At 38.8% G+C, this 12,315-nt stretch overlaps 1 protein-coding gene across 1 annotated transcript in view; it reads right to left on the reverse strand.

Moving 5' to 3' along the window:
* Window positions 1-12,315, reverse strand: part of LOC134567660 (uncharacterized) — a 484,351-nt gene that overhangs the window by 209,770 nt on the left and 262,266 nt on the right. Inside the window, exons 76-80 of the mRNA XM_063426051.1 lie at window positions 10,483-10,642; window positions 8,149-8,297; window positions 4,567-4,784; window positions 3,155-3,295; window positions 2,368-2,583 (exon numbers count right to left, since the gene is read on the reverse strand). Coding sequence (XP_063282121.1) covers window positions 2,368-2,583; window positions 3,155-3,295; window positions 4,567-4,784; window positions 8,149-8,297; window positions 10,483-10,642 — 884 coding nt within the window. The remainder of the gene's footprint in view (window positions 1-2,367; window positions 2,584-3,154; window positions 3,296-4,566; window positions 4,785-8,148; window positions 8,298-10,482; window positions 10,643-12,315) is intronic.

Consider the following 12,315-nt stretch of genomic DNA (forward strand, 5'->3'; position numbering starts at 1 on the left):
TGTATATACTGCTGTGCAGTTTATCATATATGAGATGTTATTGAAGGAATAATTTAAAATTTTAAAATCTAGTAAATAAGCATGTAAAAGTGGTCATAACATATCCCTAATAAGATATTGGTACTTATTCCACATGCCATCACAATTTTAAAGTAACTATTGTGACCCAATAAGAATAAGTTAGAAGAAAGGAAAGATTGGTTCCAAGAGCAGTCCAGAAGAACCCTTAACTCTTCAGTTCTTCATTGAAAACATAAGGGTACAGAACAAGTCCATAAAAGTGCTTGAAAACAAACTAATAAAAGCATGACACAAATAGTTGTTGAATGATCTAATAGACTTAACCTCCTGTAGTGAGGGAAAAAAGGAGAGTACAGCACTACTTCCTTTTTTAACATTATAAGTAGCTATGTCACTGTAGAGAAAACTGAACAAGTAGGGATTAGGATAACATAAGTAGCATAGATGGCTGCTAAGTAGAAACATTCAGGTCTTGGCTGTGGACCTTCCTTATCTGAAGACTTCCAGAGAACCCACAGGTAACTGAGAAATCCTTGCGTGTGTACAGTATATGGGAAACATATCCAGGGTGTCTAACAAGTGTGATGACAGGGCACTTATTTTGCACATAAAAGAAATCCTATTAAGGACATGTAAAAGGGATGGAGTGTCTAATTTACATTCCTTTGCAATGCAGTGTCTAACCACTAAGCAGACCTGATTAACAAGCAGCAGACATACTCAGGAGATTCATTTTTATGAGTATATTTTAAAGATTATAAAATATGTTTCTAACACAAATGTAGAATAATCAATAAGCTAAACAGAGAATAAAAATAAATTTCTAAGAGAAAATATAACTTATGTTTCTAAAATACTACATTGGTAGAGGACAGGCTTGACCACCATGCTTACTGGTCACATTATAGAGCAGCTCCTGAGTTTTTTTGCCCTTCCACTAAAAAAGTGCTGCTAAAATATGTTGCATCGGTCAGCTGAGGTCAGTCATGTAATAGTGTGCTGGTTCTATATCCAATCCTGTAACATGGGATTTGGACTCTTTGTGAAAGGATCATAGCTCTTGAGTTTGCATTCTTCGTAGACAGTGAGTGTGGTGGACAATCACCGGTCTACTATCTTATCTGAATGTAACACATACATTTGTTGTTACAGACTATTACTGGTCCTGTTTCTAATCCCCCTCATTTGGACCGGTGGTGGTCATCCTGGTCCACTATGGAGCCTTAACCTAGATGACATCTCTGTAACTCCTGCATGCACATTGGAAGTCTGCTGAGTCCATGCCAATTTCAGCTTCACACCAAGACATAATACACCTGGGGGCAACGGCAGCCTTCCTTAGAGCCTCTGACACCCTTTGTGACCGATTTTGGGCTAACCTAAGCCAGCTATCTGGGATGTTATTCTCTCCCCAGCCACTCTCCGAACATGTCAATCACAAGGCCTGATCACGTTCTCCTACAATTGCAATCACTCCTTATCACTTACCTAACCACATGCCATGGCTTAGGTAAGTGATGAGGAGCGATTGCAAGCCCACATGCTAAACCAGATCAATGTTCCCGGCAAGCTGCCTGGAGTTACTGCCGATACATGCCTGAATATATAGCTCCTTCGAATTGGCAATCACGGAGCACATGTTTTTTGGAGATGATTAAAGATGGTTTGTGGTATACGGTGGCATTTTGGTGGACCCAAGAGTCTCCTTAGGTGTGCTGGTCACTTCATCCATGAGCAAGGAATCGTTTGAGGGCCAATGAGATGATGGACTGCATCTACCTATATGGGAAGTTTTTCATACGGGACAGGTGTAGGGGAGATGTCGTCTGCAGTTGATTGATTAATTTAGTTGTGCAATTTTCTTTTCCTTTATAAATGTATTATATCATTACAGACTCCACAGGTGCTCCAGATGTCTTAAAAATCTCTGTGTCAACTAGTATATATTGTATTGTTATTCCTATGTACAACGCAATACTTTTAGGGAATTCTTTTTTCTTCTCTGCTTAGTTCAATTTTATTAGGGGTTACCATCATATGTATTCCTTTTAATTATTTCAATTAGCTCACTTCTGTTCTTATAATCCTCATTCCACCTCCCCTTTTTTAAGCAATACTACCTAAATTTTACATTTCCATTCAGCTGCTATCAAGTTAAAAAAAGTAGAATATATGTCATACTTCAAGTTGCAGTTTCTAAACGTAATTTACATATACCTCATGGGTACATCTTATTGGACAAAGAGTGTACTACAATCTCCATATGTTATTTCAGTTTACTGCTGATAGAGGCACAGGGTATATTATGTGGTTAGTTGAAGGCAGTCACAAAGAGACAGATCATACCTCAATTGTTTCATGTGAGTCAGCATTTCTTTCAATCACAATGTCGAAGAGCCGTTGAAAAAACTCTATGGAAAAATAATATTCTACAGCAAGAGCCCGAAGAGACTTCAATACTGAATACAGCATAGCACCTTGGTGAGCAAGGGGATACAGTTTGTCTCGTAATTTCAACAAATTGGTATAAGTTGCTTTAGCTTTTTCAAGTTCTTCAAAAACCTGGGGGAAAGAATTTTAACATTGAACAAAACTGACACTCTTAGCCTGTGCAGTGTATTAGCACTCTGATACTTGTAAAAAAAAATGTTTTAAAAATGCATATATACCATCAAAAGTCCATTTAATTTTACTTAATTTGTATATCATCCCTACATTTTTGAAATGGGCAGTTTTGCCCATCTATACATCAGGCAAACATGTGGAAATTAAAAATAAAAGCTCCTTTAAGCAGTTTGTATAAACAGTTACAAATATGGTGCATGCAATTATTTAAAGGGGAACTGTCCCTTTCCATGATTTTTAATATTCGGTTGACTTATGTAACAAATATGTCAAGTTCCCTGTCGATCATTGATGTTTCTATTTCTCCCCTTCATTAGCAATGTTTTCTCGGGCTTTGCCTCAGTTTATGAACTGGATTATGATTTGATTTGCCAACTCTTACATGTCAATTTAAAGGAAAACAGAGCATCTAATTTAAAAAGGTCAACACAGGTTGTAGGTGATTTTCAGTGTTTTATGGTAATGTGAGACATGTCTGTTTCCTTTTAAAATATACATTTTTACTTACTGTCTTTCTCTCATTAAATATTTCAGTTATGTAGATGGTGTCATACGTGTCATTCAAAGCAGAGGAAATAAAACATTCTCTGGTTCTAATCTCTAGTTCATTTAAGCTCTCCTGGTGCATCAGAATAGTGTTTGATGTTTTCTGTAATGAAATACAAGACACAAATCAGTATTTAATTGCATTCTGTAAACACAATCAAGGTCTGGGTTATTTGCACTGCCTATGTATGGGAACTGTACAAATAACACAAAGCATATTTTAACATGGCACAAGTAATCTCTTTCAACTTGTTGGTACTGCTATTGCTATCACAGTGAAAGTGTAATAGATAGAGCAATTTTCACGGAATCAATGGTAAACAACACCACTAGCAAACGTTTTGGCATTGACCTTGAGATACAATTCAAAAGTAGAAAAAAAGCTCAATATTACAAAGCTCATAACGTGTAGCTATTATTTTAAGAATTGTGATTAAGCAAACGGGATGTACATTGATCAGTAATGTTGTTTTAAGAGTAAAAAATTAACAGTGTTAATTCTATTTTTGTTAACAGCACTGGATGCCAGCCACTATTGCAAAATTAAAGTGCAAAACATCATGGTACTGGGGAAAATATCAATCAAAATAAATATCAATAGTTCATCCTAGCATTCTGATTAATTGAATACACTTATTCATTAATTCATTCCAAAATATGATTTAACATATACATATTACAGCATAGATATTTGACATTTTGTATTAAACACTTTCTACAAATAATAAAACCATTGGGGGATACACTAAAATTATAGAAAAATGAAAAAATGAAGGAATTAGAGCACACTGTTTCCATTCTATACAGCATGCTGGCGTGGGTGACATCTAAAGACAGTTGTCAACTTCTTTATAAGTCACTTTCATACTGAATAGAATGGAGATACATTTATTTTGTGATTCCCCTCTCCCTCTGACCAATGAGCCACTTATATACTGGGTACATGGAAGGGATACAGGAGAGGTAATGAAAACAAATACCTCCACCTGGATTGCAAGGAGGGAATGTTTAAAACTTGTTACCACTGTTTCTTGGTTTCTGATCTTTGAAAAAGATGTAAGCACATGTCTTTGATGCTATCACTGACATTAATGAACCCCAAAACTAGGCTATAGCTTAAAAGACTGGTGTCTGACTCATTTCATCTTTCTTTGCAATAATCAGCAAATTGAACTGTACTTACAGAAAATTATGGCTCACACAGACAAGTATCTGAATCCGGTTTTGCTAATGGTAAAGAGTTACTTTCTCTGGTACTATTACACAATATATAAAAAAGGACATGACAGACAGATATATCAAGACATCTTATTAGGGTTTTTCAGCTCTTTCACACGATACAGTATGTACTCTTGGGAGCGACTTGAAACTCACCATTAATTGACTGTAGAGATCAGGCAGGAGTTTCTCAAAAGCCCTTCTAAGCAGCAATTCTAACAAACTTCCATCAGAGTAACTGTAATTAATCATAGTTGTTCCTGAACATATTTCTATATTAAACAAAGGATCCAATTCGGAGGTTGCCATGAAGAGTTTGAACTGATTTGTGCACAGAAGCCTATGTCCATTGAAGGAAATGATTGATGATGATCCTATAATATAAAAATAAATGTTTCAAATACATTTGTTTAAAGAAAAAGGCACACAAGCATATACATATACATATATATATATATATATATATATATATATATATATATATACATATATATACATATATATATATATATAGATATATATATATATATATATATATATATATATATATATATATATATATATATAAAAGCATTGTCAGAGAGTTATCATTGACTTTTTATTACTGGTGTAGGATCCAAAGAAATCCTTTAATAAAAATCCTTTAATAACAAATATGTGCCCCGTTCAGTTTTCTATAGGCAAACTAATACATTATTACTGGTGAGGCTATTATTGCAATGGGATAGAGACCCACTTAAATTACCTGACCTCACTTTTTTTATATATATATATATATATATAAATATTTCTCAATTATTTACCACTGATATTTTTGCTTCATAAAATTTAACTGTTTCAAAAGCTATGCGGAGAAGATATTCCATTTCTACCAACATTTCAATTGGTCACAGGGGCGGGCTGTTTTGAGAAAGGTTTAGGTGACTGACTAATAGTTTATGTAACTAAAATATAATTTATAACAAAACAATGTATATTTTTTACACTGATTTAAAAAAAAAAATATTGCTAGTATTATTGCTGTGGAGCTCTGTTATACACTTAAACTCGGCAACAATATGGAGCTCCTTGAAAAGAGGGACATAAGGATAGGAAGCTGTTAGGGCGAAATACCAAGTAAAAATTACCTGGTATTAGTAATTCATCTGCCCCTACTTGCTATATCACGAGTAGGGGGCATGTCTACTAAATAGTGAGCAGCCTGTGGCTGCTAGCTGTTGCAACCCCCCCCCCTTCTAAAAAAAATGGCCCCATGGTGGGGCATCTATTAACTATATGAAAATGGGGGGAGACCTATTGTCCTCATTTAGGGCCCCCACCCATGAGCAGCGGGTGGGGGCCCTGAATGAAAACGAGCTGGGGATTATCCTCCCCCCAGCCCCCACCCCTGAGAGGTGGGTGGGGGGCTCTAAATGAAAATTGGGGGGGACCTATTGTCCTTCCCACGGCCCCCACCCCTGGAGGACAATAGGTCCCCCCATTTTCATTTAGGGCCCCTAACTGCCGCTCAGGGGTGGGGGCCAGGGTGGAGAGCAAGAGGTTCCCCCCACATTTTCATTCAGGGCCTCCACTCTCCATGAGTGATGGGTGGGGCCTTGTTTAGTTGCATAGCCCCCACTCGCGGGGCACAGGGTGCTTGGAGTGGTCTCTTTTGTCTTTTTTTTTTTTTTTTTTAAATCTCCCTCTCCTATTGACCCCCATAGAGTGAGGGAGGACATGGGGTGCTTAGGAAGTGGCGTGGAGCACTGCTCCCTGCCTCTTCTTTTTTTACATATTACAAGGAGGGAGCTGCGCGCAGGCCGCAAGCAGCACTAAAATGGCGGATGCTCAGCCTGTTGAAGACCATGCGCTGCCAGAGTACCGGCTTAGCCCAGACGAATCCTTAAACACTCGCCTGCAAAAGCTGCTCGAGAACTTCTGGGTGAGGGTGGAAGCTCGACACGCTGCCGCACAGATACGGGCACAGGCGAACTGGGGCGCAAAGCAGACACATGAGAGCGACAGCCGGAGAAGGCCCGGTGGACCCTTGGGCATAAACCTGACAAAGCTGACAACCACTCAACAAACGAGCCCATCCGGGCTGAAGGCCCTAAGGGGAGAAGCCCCGACGTATCCCCCACAAAGGCAGAGGCTCATACGCCGCAGGCGGCAGAACACCACCATGGCTTCCAGACCTACCCCAATGGGGAAGGGCCCGGCCTTTAAAAGACCCCGAGCCCGTGGATAAACAATACTGGCCTTCACACAAACCCGGAGCAGGGGGGTGGACCCGGCTTATCCCTGGCTGCCCGCCACCGTATGGACTTACCCGACACAGCCGCTACAGCTCCCACTCAGAGGTATAGGATGACCCGGCGGAACGCAGGCAGCCTACTTCCACACAGTCACCATTGGATGCTGCCTACTTCCACACAGTCACCAAAGCCGAGCAAGTAAAACCCAATACGGGACTTCTTTTCATGCACCCTTTACCTTGGGTTACCGGCACGACCGACTAGGACCGAAGCAGCACATAGCTGGTTAAATGTTAAATGCCCACCGTACCCCGGTAGCTCACCCCACCCTTTCTTGCTCAGAAGTACAAGCACTGTACAGCATCTGATCTTAAAGAGAGGGTGGAGAGAGGGTTAACTTGCTCAATAATTACGATCTGCTTAATGCTTAATGTTTCAAATTGTACTTACCTAATATGTGCCAGTCTTTTTTACCCCTTTTTTTTATGCCTTAATATTCAATTGCTAAGATGTTATGTCTCTTATTATAATCCCTACTGCAGCTTATATTAGCTACTGCCGATACCTTGACACTAGAGAGGGGAACGCAGAATAGTTACGCTTCTTATGTTAGATCAGCTTCCCTATTTCACAATTTCCTAGATGGCTAGGAATTCAATGCCTAAGTAGTGACATCAGTCTAACCTGCTAATCGAATACAGCCTATTTTATACTATATTGGTCATCTGCTTTAACCTAGCTTGAAATCGTTGGCCTAGCCTGTGATGGAGTAATCTTACCAAAACCTCAGCAGAAAGCTAACCCCCTGTAAGCATACCCCACTGAGTGCTGTGCCCCGTTAATCGCATGGGCTACATGCTGTCTACCCTGCAGATTTTTAAGGCTCGATAAGGAGACTACACATGCACCTACCGGTTTAACCAGTATAGTAATACACTGTTGTGCCATTCAACGCATCTTAAGCAACTATATAATGCCAGTTCATTGATATGCCTTACAACAAGACAGAATTCCTTACCACATTTGAACAGGCATATATGTCTATTGACACAAGTCTGTTGCCCTAACGTGCTTTACCACCTCTGATACACTACATCAGCCTGTACTACATTTAACTTTATTTGCCTACAACTATGCAGCTACTTTTTGCCGTATTAATTAGTTAGCATGTTACCAATCGGATCATATGATCCATAGCTTGTACTTTCAAACTCTAGGTCAACGACAAACCTTTAAAAAATAAAAAACGTGTCTAGCCTGTATAGTACTACCGTTGTAACTTTCATAAAATGAGGCCGTTATACTCGGGATTACATGCAACAATTGTACAATCAGTTATGCATACCGTATGTATTTCATGAAATAACCCCTTGTTTTACTTTCTGTACGGACCCATCTTATGCCTCAATAAAAACAAAGATTGACAAACAAAGATTGACAAAAAAAACAAATTGTGAAATAATCTCTTAAATGTAAAAGGAATTTGTACAAACTGAAAACATACCTTGCTGGTTGTATTTTTCAGTAGTAGCACCACAGTGATCAATCAGGGGCATCAGTAAATCATCCCATTTGCTACTGTAGTTGTTTAGAAACAATGGACAGCCAGACAAAATTCCTTTTTCAATTGGTGCCAAGACACTGCTGTCCTGCCTTTTAGAAAAATGAACAGAGGGAAAATCAGTCTACATTCTATGTCTATATCACAAACAAATAAATCATATAATGTTCCATCTTCCAGATCTTCACATACAGTGAAGGAAAAACATTTTTGATCCCCTGCTGATTTTTAACTTTTGTCAACTGACAAAGAAATGATCAGTCTAATTGTTTTAATGGTAGGTGTATTTTAACAGTCAGAGAGAGAATTACAAAAATAAAATCCAGAAAAACGAATGTCAAAAAAGTTGTAAATTGATTTGCATGTCAACGAGTGAAATAACTGTTTGACCCCTTCGAATTAGTACTTGGTGACAAAACCCTTGTTGGCAATCATAGAGGTCAGACGTTTCTTGTAGTTGGTCACCAGGTTTGCATACATCTCAGGAGGGATTTTGTCCCACTCCTCTTTGCAGATCCTCTCCAAGTTATTGAGGTTTCGAGGCTGACATTTAGCAGCTCGACCTTTCAGCTCCCTCCACAGATTTTCTATGGGATTAAGGTCTGGAGACTGGCTAGGTCACTCCAGGACCTTAATGTGCTTCTTCTTGAGTCACTCCTTTGTTGCCTTGGCTGTGTGTTTTGGGTCATTGTCATGCTGGAATACCCATCTACTACCCATTTTCAATTCCCTGGCTGAGGGAAGGAGGTTCTCACCCAAGATTTGACGGTACATGGCCCCGTCCATTGTCATTTTGATGCAGTGCAGTTGTCCTGTCCCCTTAGCAGAAAAACACCCCCAAGGCATAATGTTTCCACCTCCATGTTTGATGGTGGAGATGGTGTTCTTGGGGCAGCATTTCTCCTCTTCCAAACATGGCGAGTTGAGTTGATGCCAAAGAGCTCGATTTTGGGTCATCTGACCACAACACTTTCACCCAGTTCTCCTCTGAATCATTCAGATGTTCATTGGCAAGCTTCAGATGGGCCTGTACATGTGCTTTCTTGAGCAGGGGGACCTTGCGAACGCTGCAGGATTTCAGTCCTTCATGGCGTAGTGTGTTACCAATTGTTTTCCTGGTGACTATGGTCCCAGCTGCCTTGAGATAATTAACAAGATCTTACCGTGTAGTTCTGGGTTGATTTCTCACCGTTCTCATGATCATTCAAACTCCACAAGGTGAAATTTTGCATGGAGCACCAGACTGAAGAAGACTGACAGTTATTTTGTGTATCATACATTTGCAAATAATCGCACAAAATGTTGTCACCTTCTCACCAAGCTGCTTGGCGATGGTCTTGTAGCCCATTCCACCCTTGTGTAGGTCTACAATCTTGTCCCTGACATCCTTGGACAGCTCTTTGGTCTTGGTCATGGTGGAGAGTTTGTAATCTGATTGATTGCTTCTGTGGATAGGTGTCTTTTATACAGGTAACGAGCTGAGATTAGGAGCACTCCCTTTAAGAGAGTGCTCCTAATTTTAGCTCATTACCTGTATAAAAGACACATGGGAGCCAGAAATCTTGCTGATTGATAGGGGATCACATACTTATTTCACTCATTGATATGGAAATCAATTTATAACTTTGACATGGTTTTTTTTCTGGATTTTTTTTGTTATTCTTGCTCTTACTGTTAAAATTCACCTACCATTAAAATTATAGACTGATCATTTCTTTGTCAGTGGACAAACGTTCAAAATCAACAAGGGATCAAAAAAATGTTTTGTTACTGTAACCTGTTCATGACCAATGACTGAAAAGTGAGGCATAAAAGTGAGAAAATGGAAGTGTTAAAGAAAAGTAGAAAAAAAAAACAAAAAGATGAGCTAAAGTAATTCAAACAAGATGTATGTGGAGTAAATACACCTTTAAAATTAGAAAAATCCCATTGCGGTGCTTCCTCTTCCCCATCCACATCTCTTCTCCCATATTGATACCCTTTTATTCCCTCTCCCTTCTTTATCTGTTTCCTTTTGATTATTGTTTTATGAAAAATCTTGAGGGTGGTGGGAAGTACATGTTAGACCAAACAACCATATAGTATTATCTTCTTGTCATTTGTGATGTTGTACTACTTATTGTGATGTGTTATGTTTACATGCACTCGTGATTTCTGTATCTAATGTATATTGCATATCTTGACCGTCTTCCTAACCATCTCTCTTAAATAAAAAAATATAGAAAAATCCCAGTGACTTTTTAAAGAAATGTGCTATAGGTTATTGTTTTAACTGACCTTGCCTGAAGATTTATGGAAGAAAACGACTTTGCAAAAGATGTCTCCAAAATCTCTAGAACCCATTGCTCTCCTTCAAAGCATGGGTCTATCAGCAACACCGGACGCTGCCAAGAAAATGAAAGTATAGCTGCATTCTCCATCTGCTGAGGAGTCCAGTCTGCAGAAAGATAAAATCATATTTACATCGAACCACAGCTGAATTACTGTTCTGTTACTCATATTCTGAGCCCACATCAAGGTCGCCACCTGTGCAATAGCAAGGTCAGCCAAGCATTATAATGATACAAAAACCACAGGATATTTCTAATTTCATCAGATCCATAGCAGAAGCATAGCAAATTAACTTGATCACTAAAGCAATAAAATATTACATTTTCATGGCACCTGAATCTGATCCAGGAAAAACTAACTGGGCAACTAAAACATACAACTTTACAACTTACATAAATAAATAATAATAACAAATAAATAAAAATAAAAATTCATAGTATATAATATTATTTACTTATGTAAAGTTGTTTGTTTTTATATCTATATATATAAAATGTTGAACTTTGAAAAGTCCCCCAAATCAGCACAGACACACATCGTGTTTTAGACTTCATACAGCATTCTGCAAATAGCCTTGGCAATAGAAGGTGTTTTACACTATATCTTTTATTAATCAAAGAATGTGCTCTTATCCAAAGTGATCAGTGACCAGATACCAGCCGTGGACTGCAGATTTAGTAAAAAAAATTAAGGGAATTGAGGGCATATGAGGAACATGCATTTCTCAGCAGTGGTGCTGCCGTAGAGACCAACATGTGTACAACATACAGATTAAGAAACAGGCATCGACTCGCTCATTGTGAAATGTGATATATGTAGGCTATTGTGGTTTTGCAGGATCCTCCATAGAACTCACTGTTGTAATCTTGCTCATATTCAATAAGACTAATGTGGCTACTGGCAGATGAACCGCCAGGAGTTGAAGAAGGTCTTCCAGAAGAATGTGGTGGCGGCCACGAGGGACACCTTCAGATAAGTATAGCTACCTACCTTCCACTGCAAATGCAGTGCAGACATAAAAATACAGTTTTATACTTTATAAGGTTACCTAAAATTACATATCTCAGCAAACAAATATGGAGGTTCAGTATGAATCTGGCTCTGGTCTAGAAATTGAAGTCTCTCTGACAGCATATAGCAAGGTACCAAAAAGATTGTGGTGAGACCAAACATAATAAAACGTACCACAAATATTTGGATTTATTGCAGTTCATCCAAAAACATCTCTCCAATTCTAGTGCACACTCCTAATCATGCTTTAAAATATATAAAATACCTTTCTGTGGTAGTTTCCTGGCTCAACTTTGTTTTTAAGATACTTCTGTAGAATAGATTTATGTTTTATACACTGTGTCAATGGTGGGATAAACATGAGGCCATTGGTTTTCTGCCTGTCAAGGGGGTGAGTCTAGGAAAATGTATATTTAATATACTGCCGTTGTGGAAATGTATTAAAGAACTTCTAAACATTGCAAGTGTGTGTGAATTAATCAGAGTGCTGATGGGTTGCAATAGCATTTATCTGACTCACTCATTCAACCATCCAGAAGGAACACGTACTGTGGTCTGCACCCACCAGAGACTATGCATTCCTCCACTGGACCAACAGAAACCCTGAGAGCATCCACTAGGATCCCCAAAAGGGATTAAACATTTTTAACTCTCTTACCTGAATTGAAGTAAACAGTAAAGGGGTTATGGGTAGCATGTATGCTCATTGAGCAGGGTCCTCAAACCATCTATTCCTGTGTGTCCAACTCATCTGGTTACAAATACGTG

The sequence above is a fragment of the Pelobates fuscus genome, chromosome 1, assembly GCF_036172605.1.
Source record: "Pelobates fuscus isolate aPelFus1 chromosome 1, aPelFus1.pri, whole genome shotgun sequence".
In the NCBI taxonomy this organism is placed as follows: Eukaryota; Metazoa; Chordata; class Amphibia; order Anura; family Pelobatidae; genus Pelobates; species Pelobates fuscus.